General features: G+C 35.4%; 1 protein-coding gene across 1 annotated transcript in view; it reads right to left on the reverse strand.

The window, feature by feature from the left end:
- The window catches only part of LOC150092972 (E3 ubiquitin-protein ligase arih1-like), a 222666-nt gene extending 205497 nt beyond the window's left edge, over nucleotides 1-17169 (reverse strand). Inside the window, exon 1 of the mRNA XM_090414057.1 lies at nucleotides 16801-17169. Within this exon, the coding sequence (XP_090270183.1) occupies nucleotides 16801-17013 (213 nt within the window). The 5' untranslated portion in view covers nucleotides 17014-17169. The remainder of the gene's footprint in view (nucleotides 1-16800) is intronic.
- Nucleotides 17170-20329: the final 3160 nt, after the last annotated feature.

Below are 20329 nucleotides of genomic sequence, written 5' to 3' on the forward strand. Positions count from 1 at the left end.
AAAGTCTGGCTTCGGCAAAGGTGCCCCAGGGAATGGAAGGAAGGTAAGATAGTGCCATTGCATAAGGGTGGTAACAGACTGGAAGTGTCTAATTATAGACCAGTCTGTGTGTCATCAGTAGTTGTTAAGATCTTGGAGAAAGTAGTGAGGGACCGTATACAGCATTGGGCAGATGAGAGTAATGTTATCTGTGAGAGTCAACATGGATTTGTGAAAGGGCGCTCTTGTTTTAGCAATATGCTAGCCTTTTATAATAAAGTTACAAGAACATTAGATGAGGGAAAGGCATATACTGCAATTTTCTTAGACTTAGCAAAGGCATTTGACAGGGTGCCACATGATAAGCTGATATTTAAGTTGCAACACATGGGTCTGGATGTCAGATTGGTCAACTAGATTCAGGATTGGCTGTCCGATAGGTATCAGAGAGTTGTGTATGGTGGAGCAGTTTCAAGGAGACAGAAGGTTACAAGCGGGGTCCCACAGGGCTCAGCACTAGGACCTATATTGTTTAACCTTTATATCAATGACATTGCCAGTGGATTGCAAGGGGATATTCAGTTGTTTGCGGATGATGCGAAGCTGGGAAGGATTATTAGTAATAGTGCAGATGTGGTAGCCCTGCAAGAGGATTTGAATAAGCTAGAAAGATGGGCAAATGAATGGGGGTGTCAGTTTAATGCATCAAAATGTAAGGTCTTGAGGTTTGGGAAACATCGATGGGATGCTGCATACTCTATGGGAGGAGTATTACTGGAGGAAGTTGGGGAGACAAGAGATCTGGGGTTGATGATTGATAGAAACCTGAAGTTTAGGGGACATATTGCAAAAGTGGTGAAGGTAATACAGAGGATTGCTGCAATTATGAGAAGGACAGTGACCTGCAGAGATAAGAGTGTTATCATTCCATTGTATAATCTCTGATCAGACCACACTTGGATTATTGTTCTCAGATTTGGTCCCCAGGATTTGAAGGGGATAAATTAACTGTGGAAAAGATACAAAGACGGATGGCAAAGATGGTCTCAGGACTGTACAATGATAGTTATGAGGATCGGCTAAGGGAATGTGGACTGCAGAGTTTGGTAGATAGAAGAAGGAGAGGTGATATGATTGAGCCTTTTAAACTGTTGAGAGGTGGTTACAGGGTTGACACTGGGGAGTTCTTTCACTTGGTTGAACAGCGGGAAGGAGTGATGACAAGAGGCCATACCTAGAAGTTACGAAAGGAAACTGTGAGCAAGAGGGTGAGGAGTGGTTTCTTTGCATGGAGGGGTGGTTGAGCCGTGGAATGCATTGCCTGATAGAGTGGTGAGGGCGAGAACGGTCAATGAGTTTAAGGAGTGGTATGATAGACTTTGTGTTTCTTAGGAAGGACCTCCCACGATGAGTCTTTTGACTCCATGGAGGCCTGAATAATAATAATAATAACCTTAGACAATACCAAGGTGAAAGCAAAATGTTGATAATCTTTATTATTATTATTTGCTGAATAAATATCAGCCAGAGAGAGCATCAAAATTCACAAAATTCCCTGATTTTTTCTGTTTTCATATCGACCTTAAATGTTATTTTCAATACATGACAAAGTCATCATTGAAAAATTAACTATTGATGAAACAAGGAAGTAAATTGCACTTCATTATTTCACTAATCATTGCTGCTACTAAAAATTCCTTCATGACAGTTCAAAGTACTTTTAATAAAAGCTGAACTGGTAATTGGTAAAAAAATAAATAAATAAAATTTATTCCTTATTCCACTATAGAGATTCATTTGGGGAAACATCCTTGCACTATCACTATTACCGTATCCTCTGGATGCAATAATAGTTTAACACTAAAAATGGTAATAGCTTAATAGTAATAGGGTACTTTCTACTCCTTAGAAAGAATGTTTGAATTATCTCATGTTCATTATCACCCCTCTAAAATTTTGTTCACAAATGGATAATATAAAATATATTTAAAAAACATATCAATTAAAAAAATGCTTAAGTATCCAAAAATCTGCTGTAAAGCTGCCATACAACTGACTAATACAAAAAAAAGAATGCAACACAGATGCAGTTGACAATAAAACAACTATTACAGACATTATCTGACAAAGGCCAGGGCCAGCTCTACCAAAGATGCAGGTCTTGCACCTTCAGTAGAACACCTAAATCTTTCATAACCTAACTGCACCTAAATCTTCCATAACTGATGATTTAGAAAATGGTTATGGATGGTTTTCCAGTGGACTAAGGACACACTTGTAAACTCAGTGATACCAAAAGTTATGTCTTGTTTCTCACAAGAAAGATCTCCTTTTACTTTTCATATCTAGATTTCATATCTCCAGGCAAGATCAGATTTTTCTTAGGCTAACTTACATCTCTGGCAAAAATACACATTACATCCAATAACCTCTTCAGTGGGGAAAAAAAAAAAAAAAAAAGAGAGAGAGAGAGAGTAGGCAAGATTTTTCTTGCCAAAATAAAGCAGGATTTTGTTTTGATAGCATTAAAATTCACTAAATCATCTTCTCCCTGCTGAGAATAGCTAGATGATCGTATTTAAGGCATTAGCCACAGAAGATCTTGAACTTGGGATACCTGAGCACTACAAGGTTTTGTCAATACATAGATTGTAATGACATCAGCAAAGCTATGAACAAGATTGGATGTTAGTGAAGGAAGCTCACTGATGTATAGGAAAAAGAGTATAGGTTTTTGCATTGTCTTGGGTGCTCTCCATTGATGGAAAATATGATGACATGCAAGAACAACAACCAAAGAGGAAGCTAGCAATCCACTCACAAGGAATGAGAGAGAGAGAGAGAGAGATCATAATATGGCAGCTTCATAAGAAGCCCATAATACCAGATGCAATCAAATTCCATGGAAATATCAAGAATGATCACACTAATATCTTTCTGGCTCCGGTTTCCATTGATGAGACCTCAATAGTTCGAAACCAATCCAGATAATAATAAATTTAGTTTAATCCTTTATCCAAGTGTGAGCAAACAAAGTTTGCACCTGAAAGTATCTTCAGGACTGGGGTAAGGTAGTGCAACACCAGGCAACTCGTTGCAAAGGTGGAGAAAGCTCTCAGTATCTCCCATAATGCAAAGCACATCTTGCGGATATGTGTAATGCTATGCATTAAGACAAGGGCCACTACCCATACCGGTTTCGACCTTTATTGAGGTCTCGTCAGTGGGAGCCAGGCGCAGTAGTGGAGATACAAAGGCATAAGCAATGAGAGATCATCCTAATCTATAGGAGTTGCCAAAGGGTGTGCAACCTTATTATTAAATTACTCCAGATTCAGAGAAAGATGTTGAGAGTTTATTTTTCACTTGGTTAGACTATAATAAGTTTAGTTTAATCCTTTATCCAAGTGTGAGCAAACAAAGTTTGCGCCTGAAAGTATCTTCAGGACTGGTGTAAGGTACTGCAACACCGTTATGGGTAGTGGCCCTTGCCTTAATGCATAGCATTACACATATCCGCAAGGAGATGTGCTTTGCATTATGGGAGATACTGAGAGCTTTCTCCACCTTTGCAACGAGTTGCTGGTGTTGCACTACCTTACCCCAGTCCTGAAGATACTTTCAGGCGCAAACTTTGTTTGCTCACACTTGGATAAAGGATTAAACTAAATTTATTATAGTCTAACCAAGTGAAAAATAAACTCTCACCATCTTTCTCTGAATCCGGAGTAATTTAATAATAAGGTTGCACACCCTTTGGCAACTCCTATAGGTTAGGATGACCTCTCATTGCTTCTGCCTTTGTATCTCCACTACTGGGCCTGGCTCCCACTGACGAGACCTCAATAAAGGTCGCAACCGGTATGGGTAGTGGCCCTTGCCTTAATGCATAGCATTACACATATCCGCAAGGAGATGTGCTTTGCATTATGTGCCTGGTGTTGCACTACCTTACCCCAGTCCTGAAGATACTTTCAGGCACAAACTTTGTTTGCTCACACTTGGATAAAGGATTAAACTAAACTTATTATAGTCTAACCAAGTGAAAAATAAACTCTCAACAATCCAGATAGTGCCATATATTGCCAGGTAGTTACCATACTGCATAGCAGCGTTTCCCAAACTATGTTCCGTGGAAAGAGAATAAGTGTTCCATGAAAAATTATCAAAATTAATATGAGCCTGGAATGGTTTAAAATGCTGTGACAAGTTCAAACATGTTAGAAAAATCAGGCACTCCTCACTTTGCATGTGGATTGTGATATTAAGGCCAGCATGCGCTGGCAAAAGGGGTCTTCAGGCACAAACTTTGTTTGCTTACACTTGGATAAAGGATTAAACCAAGTATATAATTTCTTGTATCTTTAATTTAAAGTTGAAGGAGAAACTGATGCCAAGAGGTTTGCTTTATCTTTACGAGATGTTCACACTGTTCACAAGGATGAGGGAGGTGGATCACAATAGTGAAGAAGTTTTCCCAAATAGTCTTCACTTAGATGCCATTTGAACAAGGGGAAAGCTTAGTATATCTAATCCTTACAAATTCTACTTTGGCTTCACTGATATTTTTGCAGTTGTTATAAGCTACATTGTAAGTTGAGTGAGAAGTTGGAATTTTTAACTGCCATCAGTGAGTGTATCTACATCCTAACCAAAAATAATTTCACTACTAGATTGAGCAAGTACTTGCATCATGCAAGAAGAAGCAATAATCAGACCAAGAGAAAAAAGACAGAATGAAAAGAGAAATCCCACAGGTCATTGTAATGCCACAAGACACAGCATCTGATCTGCAATAAAAACACATGGATGAGATTATGGTCAGAATTATCAAGAAGAGAGCTCATGTCCAGGGGCGAATTCTCCATGCTTGCTGTGCTAGCTCATTACTTGAGAAACAAGTAATATTTATTTGTTAATAAATGCATGCATTTATAAGCAATTAATGCACGGCAATAATTGAGCTTTGCATTGTGTATCGAAGGCCGATGCTTGCTTGTCTAGTCAAAGCTACCGTGGCTTGTTCGGCTGTGGTAGCTTCCAGGTCCTCGCTGCAGCACTGTGATTTCATGCGTGCGCATAGCCATTTCCGCTTCATTCACGTCATCTTAAACACAGGCCATACACAGTCAAAGTAGTTCTAGCCAGTGAGCTTCAGACAGTCTTTACAAGTGTGTGTGTGTTGCTTGGGAAAATTAAGTTACAACCAACATTTTATGACGATGTTATTGACCATTCATAAAGAAGAACCGTAGGGTAGAATTTGTATTCAAGTAGCTAAATTGAAAAAGATAGAATATCATTTGTTAAATAAATGTTGTATTTGTATGATTAAATGTACATAAATTTCTAAATATATAGTTTTAAATGGCCAGTAATTCATTATTCTGCTAATCAGACTTCAATCACACCTCTCACTCCCTGAATGATAACAAGAGCAAGCATGAATTTCAAGATCAGCATTCGCCCCTGATAATGTCCAAGGTGTACAAGGGTGTGAGCTGGCTAAGAAAAAGTCTGGAGTTTTGGGAGAATGACAAGGTTTATCTGGAGGAATACTGGTAAACAGGTGAGTGATTTGCATTAGATCACTAACGACAGCAAGCAATTCAGATTCTCTTCCAGCTTGTTCTGTGAAATCCGAGAAAAGGAGCCAGTTGATAGACATTGAAATCTCTAATGAAGATTATCTCACTGTTTAGGTAATTAAACTGTATGTGATCACCTTTCAGAGATAAATAATCAAAAAGGTCAATATCATCAAAATTAGGAGAGCAGAAAATTAAAACAAAAAAATGAGGCTAGAAGTTCTTGATCCAAAGAAGAACTCTAAAGAAAATCCCAGGTGTGATAATCTTTGGCATGGGAAAATATTCCCTTTTCTTGTGAATTGTAGTCTTGGTGATAGCTGAGATTCAGTGATGGATAACAGATCATGTTTGGATGCCTGCAAGTGGTATATGCATTGTTGATGTTGGTGTAGCTTCCAGGTGTAGATAAATTTATTCTATGTGGATTTTCTTTTACATAGAATTTTATTGTTTTGTTGGATTTTCTGAGTGTAGATATATATATTACAATTTTTTGTTGTTGTATTTCTAATATTTTTCAAAATTTATTGGTTTGTGTGAGAGATTTTTTTTTTTCAACTGTAGTGACACTAATTTTTTATGATCTTTCATGATAGTGAAATATTGGGAAAATTTATAAAGTAAGGGCATGCTGTAGGAGTGAAAACTTTTGTAAACATGATTTCCATACAGGAAGTATTCAGACTATCCATGCAGTGCCTCAACATTGACCTGAAAGTTTCTATATGGTGTCTCCTTAAAGCACAACATGGCAGAACAAATAAGATTATTTGCCAACTGATTGAAATGCCTTCCGAAGCGTTACCAACAGGGTTTGGTCTTATATCAAGTTTGTCCCAGTATACTGAACACGTTTGCATTAGATAAACCTTGCACTACATAATCAACATTTTCAGAATAACTAAATTCTGCTGTCCAAATCATTGGTTAATGGAGATTCTGATAATCCTGTTAACTTCAATGCTTGCAAATATTGCCTGCATCTCTTGTTTGACTCAAATTTATGGAAAGACAAGGGATAACTAACCTCCAATTTGTAATATATAATATTGCATATTACAAATTGGAGTAATATGAAGTATCACTTCAGATATTACTTTACCTCTGAACTATTATTAATTCATGCAAATCTTAATTAAATCCACACTATTAGGGACCACGAGATGGAGACATCTGTCTACTTCTCTTCATTGGATACCATTTATGATTAGTGATTTTCAGCGATAGCTATTCGGAAATAGCCTGCAATCTCCAAATAGCTGTCAGTGGAGATTGAACTGCCCCTCCCCCCAGTCTCCAAAAGTTAGATAAGGTTTAAATGGCCTCGCCTACTCCCTATAGGGAATATTGTTTTTTTTTTAATCTTAAATCCATATGATCAATGAATGCAACTGAGAGCTTCCAACAAATCCTTGAGTCAGTACAGAAGAAAGCAATTGAGTTAATGAACAACCTGTCTCTCATTAAATCACTATGCTCTTTCCTTCATAGATATTCAGCTGCTGCTGCTTGTATTTTCTACCAATATAAAAACTACATGCCTGTTCCCAGTTCAACTTTCAGGTCACAGAACAAATTTTTCTTCATTTCATTCAGTCTCTTCACTGCTGTTCTCTGGAACGGCCTTCTCTCTTGTGTATTTCTTAAGAGAACAAACCACAGATCTTCAAATCTATCAAGTTATCAAATTTTTTCTTTCTCTCAATTTTCTGTCCATTTATGGTAATGATGCACTAGAATGAACTACCTCTAATGCAGTGTTTTCAAACTTTTTAAAGAGATGACCCCCTCCCCTTTATTTTTTTTGAAAAAAAAAAAAAATTCTTTTGGGAACTTTCCATACAATATTGACCTATAGTTTCTTACCACGTATTTTATAGTGAAACTAAGATGTTCTTACAGTTTTTTTTTTTTTTTTTTTTTTATGGTAATTATAGATTGAACCAAAATAAAATAGCACAGAGATATTTTAAAAAATTATAATTTGTAAATTTCTAACTTAATATATTAATGACAAGTGTTTTAATGGTATGTCAGAGTAAAATAAATGTATGGATTATCAAATACATGCAGGAATTGTGCTCAAAAATAATACTGACCACTGCTTTGCATCCCCCTTAGAAAGCATCTTACCCTCCCTCAGCAGGACACACTCCACAGTTCAAAAATCATTGCTCTAATGTGTGAACTTTAAAAAAACTTGAAGCACCTCAAAGTGAACAATATTAAATGAACCCCAAGACTCATCATAAAAGGCCCAGACTAACCATAATTCATACAATACTTATCACAGTTCTTATCCCCTACTCCCATGTATTGAAAAATTTCTTCTGTGTCAATCTTATAGTATACCTTTAGTAACTTATAAATTTCTATCATATTCCCTTTCCTCTGGTTGTCAGCTAAACTACAACCCACACACCATCAATCTATCCTCATAGGGAACATTCCACAGACCTGTCACCAGCTTGGTCACTTGTCTCTAAATCCTCCACCATCTCCCAATCCTCAAGAAATGCAGGTGACCAAATCTGTGCACAGTAGACATGTGGCCAAATCATAGCCTTATAAAGAAGGATAATAACCTCTCTATCTTTACTTGTCAATGTGCTCTTCAGCATCCAAGTAATCCTCTGAGCTATTTTGCCAACTCTTGCAATATTCCTCTGAATTTCAAATCTCTATCCATTCACTATCACCCCCCCACCCAGATATCTAGCCTCATCAATTTCATGTAAACTAGTACCATCAATATGATACAAAGTGTATAATCTTTTCATCACAAAATTTACATTTTACAACACCAAATTGACAACCGTTGTCCTTTGCCATTTATATACTGCCATTTATTTAAATTATCTTGTAAGCTATCTACATCGTTTTTATCAATATTCCCTCGTTTTGCATCATCGATAAACAACTGAGTGTGACCCTTCAAATCTTCCGCTATATCATTAATACACAAGTTAAAGAGTAGTGGTCCTAGTAGAGCCCTGGGGCACTTTACTAGTCATGCTCATTCACCTTGATTCCACTCCATCATACACCATCCTCTGAATTTACACATTTGATAGGTAATCCAAAATTACAAAAAATTTGGTAGGTAATCCAAAAATCTTCCATCTTGTGTTATAGAAAGCATTCAACACCATCTTGGTTACACATCTGTGGATCCTCTCCACTATTTCCATACCCACATACCAAGAAACCCAGGTGACCAAATCTGAGCACAGTAGTCTAGATTGCAGTTGTATCAAGCCTTTATAAACAGGGATAATAACTTCTATATATTCCTACTAGTTATACATTTTGCAACATACAAGTGATCTTTTGTGTTACTTTTGTTTATTTTGTCCAGATTTGCAATATGTCCCATGTAATCTTATCAATATAACTCACAGCTAACAATATTTTTCTAGGCAAAGTGTAGTTATACAAGGACACTTATTTACAATTGTGTCCTTCCTAATTTAACTTCATCAACAAACTATACGATTAAAGAGGAAATTTTGAAGGAGGTGGAGGAAATGAGAGATCTGAGAGTAATGATGGTGGTAGAGACTTGAAGTTCAGGGGTGACATTGTTAAAATTGTAAGAAAATCTTAATGGATTATGGCAATAATGAGGATGATATTGATATGCAGAAGCAAAGAGGTTACAGCTCCCTTGTATAAGACTTTGATCAGGCTACATATGGACTAATGTGTGCAGATTTGGTTGCCTAGTTTTCAAGAGGATGAGGATGGTTTGAAGAAGATCCAGAGAAGGTTTATTAAGTCAGTGTCAGGTCTATGGAATGTCAAATACAAGGAGAGATTAAGAGAATATAACTTGCAGAGTCATATGGATAGAAAAAGGGATATGATTGAGACTTATAAGTTGGTGAAGGGCTGTAGAAGGAAACAAGGGTAGAACAAGAGGCCATTCCTAGAAGCTGTATAAGGAGAATGAGTAGGTTTTTGCATGCAGTGTAATTGGTGAGTGGAATGCACTGCCCAAAAGTGTGTAAGTGAAGAAACTGTGAATGGTTTAAAGCACTGTTCAATGGTCTTTTTGCATGAGAAAGTATGGATCTCCTGCGATGAGCCCTTTGACTACATGGAGGTTAGATAATAATAATAATAAACAGGATATTTCCCTTTGAATTATCCTCACTATCATTAATATACAAATTAAACAGTAGCAGACAGGCACTTGTCTCCAGCAGCACACTACTGCTCAGCTGTTTTACTCCTTGATTCTGCTCCATTGTATACTGCTCTTTGATGATCACTCTCTCTCTCATTATGGAAATGAATATTGGCTTTATATTCATTCCCATATATTATCCTGTCAAATACCCTTGCAAGGTCTAAAAATATAGTGTAGCAATTTTCTTTATCCAACTCATCTTTCATTTTATCATTAAGAGTGAATAAACTACTAAAGGCATGCTTATCTTAAAGCCATGAATTCTTGTCTTAATTGACTTTTCCAAATTTTAATCCTCACATCTGAGATTTATCATTTGTTAGCTTCATCTTGAAGCTTTCTTTGTGCAACAGAACCATCTGCCCCTTTTTATTTCACTAGTACCCTGTGCTAAGATAAATTAAACACCAGCCTGGTCAGCGACACTCACATGCTTTCTCATAATACACAGGCTAACATCCCAGCTAATCCTATGGTCAATTTATACTGAAGTTTTGTAATATCCTAAACAGCTCCTATTCATCTACCTCTATTCTGTTATCTCTGTGACATTCACTGCATTCTTTTCTTTCTAACTGGATGCTACAACCTCTCAAAGTGATCATCCAACAATTCAGCTATTTCTTCTGCTTCCTTAACCTTCCATCATGTGTAATCATTACAGTTATCCTTCAATAAGCATTCTTTATTTTGTCACAGAGCTAAAGAATTTTCTGCTATTTCCTTTTGTATGCTCAGGTAATTTCTTCTTATTTGATTATGTTCTTCTTACCATGTTTATTATCTTCTTACCTGTGCTGTGTATTGCTCATGAGCTTACCAATCACATTTCTCTTGTATTGTCACAAACTCTCAAGTATGTCACAACCAATGACATTTAGACATTTTTTTTGTACCTTCTGCTTAATGACTCCACTTATCCATTTAACTCTCACCTGATTTATCCTCCTCTGTATGTCATCTAACAATGTTTACTGAAAAGAATTATAACACTGGAGGAAAACTGACAAAAAAAAAAAACTTTATTAGCATAGAATTTTTATCATCAGTACAAAGTCACAGAATGGCAGTTAAACATTAACAGACAATTCTAAAAAAATGCGACGTAAGTAGCTAATGTAAGATAGGAAATTACTAACCTTTTATAGCTAACTTTTTTTTTTTTTTTTTTTTTTAAATATTCTACATATTTTTATACATTTAAGTATATAAATCCCCTGTACTTTCATAATAATGAAAGTACAAACTTGCCTCTCAAGTATGTCACAACCATCAGCTCTATAGTTACTAACATACTCATGAAAAGTTTTCTTGGTTATAAAGTGTGAGTATACTGAGTGAACTGAAAGGACCACTACTAAACTCATCACTCCAGGACAGGAAACACAGGTAGCTCTGGTCAGTGACAGGCAAAAACCCACCATCCAGCAGAACTGCCCTACTCCCTAGGAAGCAAGCAAGCAAGCCTAAAGATGAACATTATTAAATGTTCATCATTAAATGTCCAGGACAGGAAACACAGGTAGCTCTGGTCAGTGACAGGCAAAAACCCACCATCCAGCATAACTGCTCTACTCCCTAGGAAGCAAGCAAGCCTAAAGATGAACATTATTAAATGTCATCAATGGGCGTATCACCTTATTAATATACTCCAGATCAGAGATTGTTGTAGAAAGCTTTTTTCCCACTTGGGTAAAAATTAAACTTGTCAAGAAATTATAATCTTGTTCAATCCTGAACAATCATGAAGGTACTTTATATTTAAACTTTGTTTGTTTACACCTGGATAAAAGATTAAACAAGAATATAATTTCTTGGCAAGTTTAATTTCCTTACATTACTTCTTAAATGAAAATTCCACATTCTAGCCACCTACCAAGTGAAAACAATGTAATCACTTTTCCCAGGTCAAATGTAAAATAGGTACCTTGGTTAGGGACAAAATCTCTGATGATATCACCTAATTGCAGTACTTTTAAAGCCGCCTTTCAAAATGAACCCGATAATGTCATACTGTAAATAAATAGATAGTATGGATGAGACATTAATGAATCATGAAATGAAATGGATGCTTCAGATGAAGAGGATGTTGTTGAAACATAAAGCAGAGAGTACTCTACAGATATATATATATAAGAAGTCTAATGTGCATGCAGGAAAGTAACAGGTTTCTTCAAAGAGGACAAATTAACATAGGAGAAGAGATTGGAAGCAGAAATCAAGCTCAAAACTAAGGAATTCTACACAGCTACAAGGCTAGAAAATAGAAGTGTATGGAAGACTGATGGATGGGGGGGGGGGGGTTAAGATAACACATCGATGGCATTAGGTGAGGATGTAGTAGAAATGTTCAGCAAATAGTACATCACATAACCTGTCAGCTTGTCATGTGGCAATCTAACAAAAACTTTTGCAAAACCTAAATGCACTGCTGTGTATGCATCCTCCTTATCCAGTGCATTTATCACCTTGTTATAATAACTAAGTAGATTGCTAAAGCACAATCTTTTGCTGGTGTCAACCCAGTTCTGAATTCCTGGTCCTTGCTAACCTCTTTAACACCTTGACTCCAACACCAGACAAGCAAATTGGCCTATAATCATAAGCCTTAGTGTTATCAACCCTTTATGAAGTGGACAGTTTTCTCCCTTTCCACTCCTTTGGAACTTCGACCAATCTTATTAATATTCCAAATGATGAATGAAAGCATTTTCATCTCTTTTCATGTTATTGATTCATGCTCTCTCTCTCTTGACCTTTCTGTAATTATCTGCCTTGCAGTTCCACATACATTCTTTCCTCATAGTATGCCTCCAGAGAGCTGTTTGCTGAAAATGCAAAGTTCTAGAAACCAGACATGAAACTCTTTCAAGTCACTTATGATAAGGAATAACAAGTTCAGGGATGCAACTGCTGATGACAACTGCTATACTGACAAGACAACAATAAGTAGAGATAAAGAGGTTATTGTTCCTTTTTAAAGGACTTAATACAATCACAGACGATTAAGATGCCATCAGGACTATGGAATATTGATTATGATAAAGATTATGAGACAATGGATTGCAAAGATTGGTAAATAACCAAAAGAGAGAGGATAACACAATGACATAAGTTGGTGGAATGATTTATCAGATGAAGAAGAAGGGATCATTTTTCATGGTAAGAGGAATAAGAATGAGAAAATCATAATTGAAACTTAAGTGAGAACATGACCACTAAGAAAGGAACATTTTTCTCATGAGGAGTGAGTGAAATATGTTGGCAGAAGTAAAACTTGGAAGTGATGGAAGAGACTTCAAAAAAAAATTAAGATAATGCATTTATGCACAAGCACACACAAGCATGATGTAGTATGCAATTACATCAAATTATGGTAAGCATCAAATATCTTTCTTTTAAATATTGTATCATTTAAAATGTATTAATGATATAAATAGTGTTAATAATTTTAAATAGTCTAAGTTGATAATTTTAAATCCTGATTGGAAACTTAAATTTGCATTAATCACATATTTGTAAAATGAAAAAAAAAAAAGATGTAATGAAAAAATAATGTCTATAGATGCCAGAAAATTAAATCTGGCCCTAATAACAGACATGAATGAAACAGAAATATGGCTCATATGATAAGTTTTAGGATGAATTCTGTAGAGGTAGAGACATGCTAATGAACTCTAGTTTGAACATTATTATTATTATTCGTGACACCTCCAAGGAGTCCGAAGACTCATCGTGGGAGGGCACCTACTATACAACTGTCTCCACCACTACACTGAACTTCTACCAATCAACGCCATCTACCGCCCACCACCACAACTAGTATTTTACTGTACTATCATATACATTTACTGTACTATCTGCTGTATTTTTTTTTTTTTTTATGTAACTCCAACACAAGAAAGGCTGCAAACCTATACAGTACACCAATTCTGTGAAGTGAGCTAAGTTTTTTTTTTATTATTATTTTATATATTTACTTTTTTTTTTCTATTTACACAATTCAAATATCCTGCTCAAGAAACCAAACATGGAACTTGAAGCCAATTCAATTCTTCAATAAGCAGGATGGTGAAATTCACCTACAACCTAAAGATATTCACAAACATCCAGCCACAGTGAGATTCAATCCCCATAGCATGTTTGGTTGGAGAATAGGAATGCTATCTACTCTGCCAACCAGGCTGTATATGTTACAAATCTCAGTGTTGGCAGCCTACTTAAATTCCTTTAAATTTCATTTCTAAAATTACGACTTTCAGAAAGATCATCATTGTAATACATGAATAATATCAGAATTAAATATAAAAGAATTTAGGCCCACTAAATTCCAAATTCTCACACTTTATACACCCACTCACCCTTATATGAATCTTTGCTACCCATTTATATGATAGCCAATTATCACCCCACTCATTAAATCTACAGCTCCTTTTTTCAGTCTATAATAATATGCCACATTCAAATCAACTAAAAGCCATTAGATAAGTTTCATTACTCTTCTAATCTCTGCAAAGAACTCTAAAAACATCTTTCATCAATTTCCTCTATATATCTCTAATCCTTTCTTCATTCAACATAACACTCAATGCAAAGCAAACACTATTCAATATAAAAATTATCATTGCATCACTAATTATTAAAAATAACTTCAGAGGATTCTCAAATCAATAAATAGCAAGAAATCTATTATACTGCAATTAGTATTCTAGCTGAGCAACTTCTAATGCTAGTTAAAGTCCACAGTTCACAAAGCAAGCAAACATCCTGGGAGAAACTAGAATGATAATTGTTATATAACTCTTTATAAACATAGCAGACATACTCATAATCACTGGATTTGATTTTCTACAGAAATATATTCAAAACAGGTATTCAAAACCCAATCTAATGAAATAGGATGGTTAATCCTTATTCCCATAGTCACCTATGTCTGCATGTTGCATTTGTTATTCTGGCCAGTTTGTTTTGAGGGATGAAAAACCTGAGTTTCTGGTAGGGAAAACCTACCACCATCACCTCCATATGAAACCGATAATGATTCCTCACATCAGATGGGATTCGAATCCAGGTCTTTTTCAATCATAAGAGCATTCAATCATAGAACAACTAAGCTACAGAAGCTCCATTTCTTACTTAAAGTAGTATAATCTATAAAAATAAATATATAAAAGTGATATAGCATTACTTTTTGGAGTTCAATAGAAAACAGCTTTCTAATAATGATATATAAAAAAGAATAAAATATTTTTTAATTATCTTAATCCCCCCCCTCTTTTTTTTTTTTTTCAGTCAGTAGGATTGGTCATTATTATTTACATTCTTGCTAGCTATGCTTCTTTGCTTGATCAGTGCTTGTATTTTTATTATCCAATGGAAATAGTGTAGAGTGAAAAGTAGAGGTCACCCTGTGGTCACCTGTGTGGTTAGTGAGGATGGGCAGACTAGATATTTTGCTTGAAGAGTGGAATGAATTACCAGAATTAGTTGCGAGTGCAATGAACAGTGAATGAGTTTAAAGAGAAGTATGATAGCTATTGGGTATATAAAGGTTAGCATAGATCTCCTGCAATGAGCCTTCCGACTGCATGCCGAAACCCATAATAAGAAGAATTTCATCATTCTTTAAGGAATCTATTTGATACTAATGAATTTTTTTTTTTTTTTGCACATATATTAGTGAATATATACACTTTTTTAGAAATTGTGCATATAAACTGCACACCACAATTTTCAATAATAAATTCCAACAACTTGCAATATGTGTGTATGTATAGAACTATAAACCTATGCCTACAATATACACTATAAACCTATGCCTACAATATACATATACACACACAACCTAGAATATACACATGCACCTATAGAGCCAACAATATACACCTACACACACATTTTAAGTAGCTCACACTCACAAAAGGCTGCTATAAACCTATAGTACATTCATTCCATGGATGAATTAAATATATATCTTTTATTTATTTATTTTATTTTATTTTATTTTATTTTTTTTTTTTTTTTGTGGTTACCACTCATGAAATGCTTCTATAAACCTCTAATATATACTTTTTTTACCAGTTCTTGAATAGGGTACTTTAGAGACCAAACTTTCTAAACCACTTCACACCTCCAAAAGCAGGGTGTCTCACCCCCCAGGCAATGAAACATATCCCTAAGCACACACATGCACCTATAATTAACCTTACAATATATACCCCCCCTCCTATAATCCACAATATATATATATATATATATATATATATACATATACACACACACACACATTACGTATGTATTATACATATATAAACAAATACACACACACATTACGTATGTATTATACATATATAAATAAATATACACACACACGGCAATGTTGTGCTATGGGTTTTACAACCTGTCGTGATATATAAGAATACCCTTCCTCGATCGAGGTGTGACGTAATAGTAATAATAATTTCGGTACTAATGTGAATAGTATTCTCTGCCTTCACACCGGAGATCAGGATTCGAATTAGCAGAGATTTGATGCCCGAGTAAAAATAGCAACTCCACTCTCTAATACGCCACTGTAGGTTTGAAATCGCACAGTGGCATAGTTGTCTGTGAAAAGATAGTAGATGATAAAAGATTAGAAGATAGTGGACGCTTTCCGTCGTTTGGTGTAAAACCACAACCCGAATTGGTGAAAATTTATTATTTTTGGTCTGTAGAGCACAGAAACTGGAGGTGTAGCCTTTAGCCCTCCCCCTCTCTGTACTATAGGTTTGTAACGTTTGATGAGAATTAACATAAAAACACACAAATGTATCACTTGTACACGTTTTTATTAACTGTTTACTGGCACTCCCACTTTCATCGCTCGACTAGTGTGGTACAGTTTCTAGCTAGGAATTTGTGAAATTATTACACAGCTGCACAAGCAGAATGAAATTTAATCAGCTGTATCGAAAACTGGAATTATGAAGCCACACTTTTATAATGTTGAGAATTTCCCACAATTCAATAATCGTATATATCAGACATGCAACCTACCTCTACAACATTATTAACTTCCCTGATACAGTCTATCATGTGTTGTACTATTTGTTCTGTTGTTAAGACTTCGTAATGAAAGTCTTCAATTTCCATTTTATCCTTTGCAGTAGTCGGTTCAGGTTCGAGTGCAATGGACAATCCATCGTCCTCTTCACCACTAGACTCATTTCCAGAATCCGAATCGTAAGGAACATCTTCGTCCGAGTTCATTCTGCAACAGTATTAGACAAGAAATGAAGGTATTTGAGGCAACGAACGTAGGTAAATAAAATGGAGAATAACTTTGCTTGACCAGTGCTGCCAAATTGTGCTGTAATTAGCAATACTGTTAACCCTATCCCAAACGGTCCAACTGATCATCGTTCCATATCGTGTTCGTTGCAATGACGTCACTTAAAAGTGACAGAGTTTCGTGACAGTAGGATACTTTATCTGATTTCGCGTATATCCAGTATGCATACACAAAGTTACAAATATCTGAAATGAATACTTGTGATCTTAGAAAATCAAAAATTTGCCTTGGTGAATTATATAAAAATAAATAAACAAACAAACATTAACTATACGCTATGGTTTACAACCAAACTTCATGAATTTTGATGTGATTTAGCTAGTGATGGAAATCAAAAACCAAGTGAAACACAAATATAAAATTAGAAATAACTAATTTTATAAATAAAAAATAATAACAACTGGATTTTTTTTCCAGTTTCAGTTCGTGAAGCTAATTCATTAAAATATGGAACATTATTTATTGTTTGATTCAAATTTCCTTATTGCAAAACATCATGTAAAATAGTTCTTTTGGAAAACGGATTATAGAGTCTCTATAGCACAATTGGAAGAATAATGGCACATTGAGAAAATCTGAGTTGGGCTCTGGAGATGAATCTTTATATGGCCTTTTCAATTGAAAATTAGTAAGCCGATCTCATACAGAGGTAGTAGGTTTTTTTCCCTCCCTGAAACTCGAGTTTTTCATCCGCATGCAGACAAACCAGACATGAGAACACACGCAATTTACAGACAAAATACGGTTGAAGGTAGTAGTAATAGGCTGTAGATAGAGTTGTCTGTTGATGGTGGTAGTAGTGGCTAATAAATCCTCGTTATGGTAGAAAAAGCTGGAGGATTAAGTAGAGGAAATGATGAGTTGCATATAGTAAAGTAGAGTTCCTTCTCGCGATGAGTCCTTGGACTCCTTCGAGGTTCAAGAAATAATAATATAATAATATTATTAAAAAAAAATCAGTTGACACCTTTTATTCCCTTATAGGGTGTAGGCAAGACTATTTTAGCCCTACCTTTTTGGAGACAAAGAAGTTCATTCTCTACCAGTAGCCAGTTAGTTATAGCTGGTCGAAGACTATCATTAATTACATTAATGATAATAATTGATAATGATAATAATAATTAAATACATTACATCCGAACAAGTGTCGACATCTCTCTGTCCCTAACGCTGACATAATATTATTATTATTATTATTATTATTATTATTATTATTATTATTATTATTATTATTATTATTATTCGTGACACCTCCAAGGAGTCCGAAGACTCATCGCGGGAGGACACCTACAACTGCCTCAACCACTACACCGAACCTCCACTACGAATCATCTCCATCAACGCCATCTGCCGCCCACCTTCACCACTACCACAACTAGTATTTTTTGTCTGACAGTATTTCAGACAATAACAATAATATGTTATTGTCTGAAATAGTGTGGGTTATACCATCGATTTTCTTGAGTTTATGGGAAGAAAGCCCGCTTAGCCATGCCAGAGATTGGCTAACTCGGGAAGCAATCGAAGAAAGGCTTAGAAACAGTTACTCTGTCAGCGAATAGAATCGAACTTAGGTCATTCTTTGGGCAGCCTAGCTTAGATGATACAAACGTCAATTTTAAAAGTAGCCAAAATGGGCTACCGCCTATAGTGGTAGATCATTAAGGCTTGATATGCATTTCATAATACATATCTTCAGGTTGATTTGAATCATTTGGTGCTAGCAGGAGAAAATTTATTTTGCATCCCCTTATAAGATTTGAATACCAAAAGCGTTTTGTGTGGAAACACTATTCAAAAAGTCAAAATTAAATAAAATAAGTTACAGAATTCAATTACCTAGGAAACATAATTTCACATTACAATACTGATTCACAATTGGTAGCAAGACTATAGCTTGAAACATCAAACTAATTTTTGTTTGCTGTTTCAAGTAACATCAAACAAAAGTCGTTTTTTGTTTGATGTTGTTTGGGGGTCTCTTAATTAAAAGAAATTTTATACATTACTAAAGAAACTGAATTAAGGTTACATAATATGACTTCTAAAACATCTCTGAAATTTGGAAGTGAAACTTGGATTCTAAAACAAACAAATAGGCAAAGATTGGAATCAACACAGATGAAATTTCTAATTCTTGAACCTCTAAGACCTTTCCTGGGACTCACTAGATTAGATAAGAAGAAAAACACAGAAATAAGAGGATGATTACATACAATAAACATCATACAAGAAATGGAAGAATACCAGCAAAATTGACTACACCACATAGAAAGAATGAATAACAATAGATTTCCAAAACTAGCACTAGAATATAAACCCAAAGGAAGAAGAGACCGTAGAGGTCCAAGATTAACATGGAAATATCGACTTCATCTGCAGAGCAGGAACAGGACATAAAAAGCCAATACCTAAATTTGTTCAGACGACGACGACCAAAAACTCTTAAATTGCTGAAGTCTATAACTCTAAATGACAAATAAATTGTATATTTATTATTAACGAAAGATAAAATCCATGTAAGAGGGGTTTATTATTATTTTTTATTTATTTATTTGTTTTAAGCAGATATGTAGTCCTGTGTAGTCTAGTGGTAGTAATTTTCCTGACACTAGATCTACAGAAAGAAAACCATTACTGGTTCGATTCTAGACAATGAGAAGAATAATTGTTAAGCTAACTAAAAGGTACTTAAATATAAAGAGCCAATAGGCTTCATTTGGGCGATATAAACATTATTAAATTAAGGGGATTTAATATCCCCTTAATTTAATAACTAAAAGGTGTTATTACCATTATTATCAATCAGAGCTCCCTTCCGGAAGAAACTTAGTTTATAATCTAGCAAATCAGCATAAATCGACTGTCCAGCATTTAGGAATACATATGAGTAAACAACCGTAGATAAAAGTGAAAAACATCGTCTCGTTAGCTCATTTTCGAATGCAACTGAACTTTGGTCACTGCGAGATATTATTACATTTTATTATTATTTCGTGACACCTGCAAGGAGTTCGAAAACTCATCACCTACGCTACAACTCCGACTCCACCGAACCTCTACTACCTCATCTACGACATCAACCTCTACTCCAACCACATCTACTACTATTCTAACACGACATCAATGCCATCTACTGCCCACGACTAGGGTTGCCACCTGTCCCAAATTAGGCGGGACATCCCGAATTTTAAGAAAATTTTCAGCATCCCGAATTACACCTAAGCGGAACAA

Source organism: Typopeltis vanoorti, chromosome 24 (genome assembly GCF_054136105.1).
Source record: "Typopeltis vanoorti isolate ZY-2024b chromosome 24, IOZ_Tvanoo_1.0, whole genome shotgun sequence".
Lineage (NCBI taxonomy): Eukaryota > Metazoa > Arthropoda > Arachnida > Uropygi > Thelyphonidae > Typopeltis > Typopeltis vanoorti.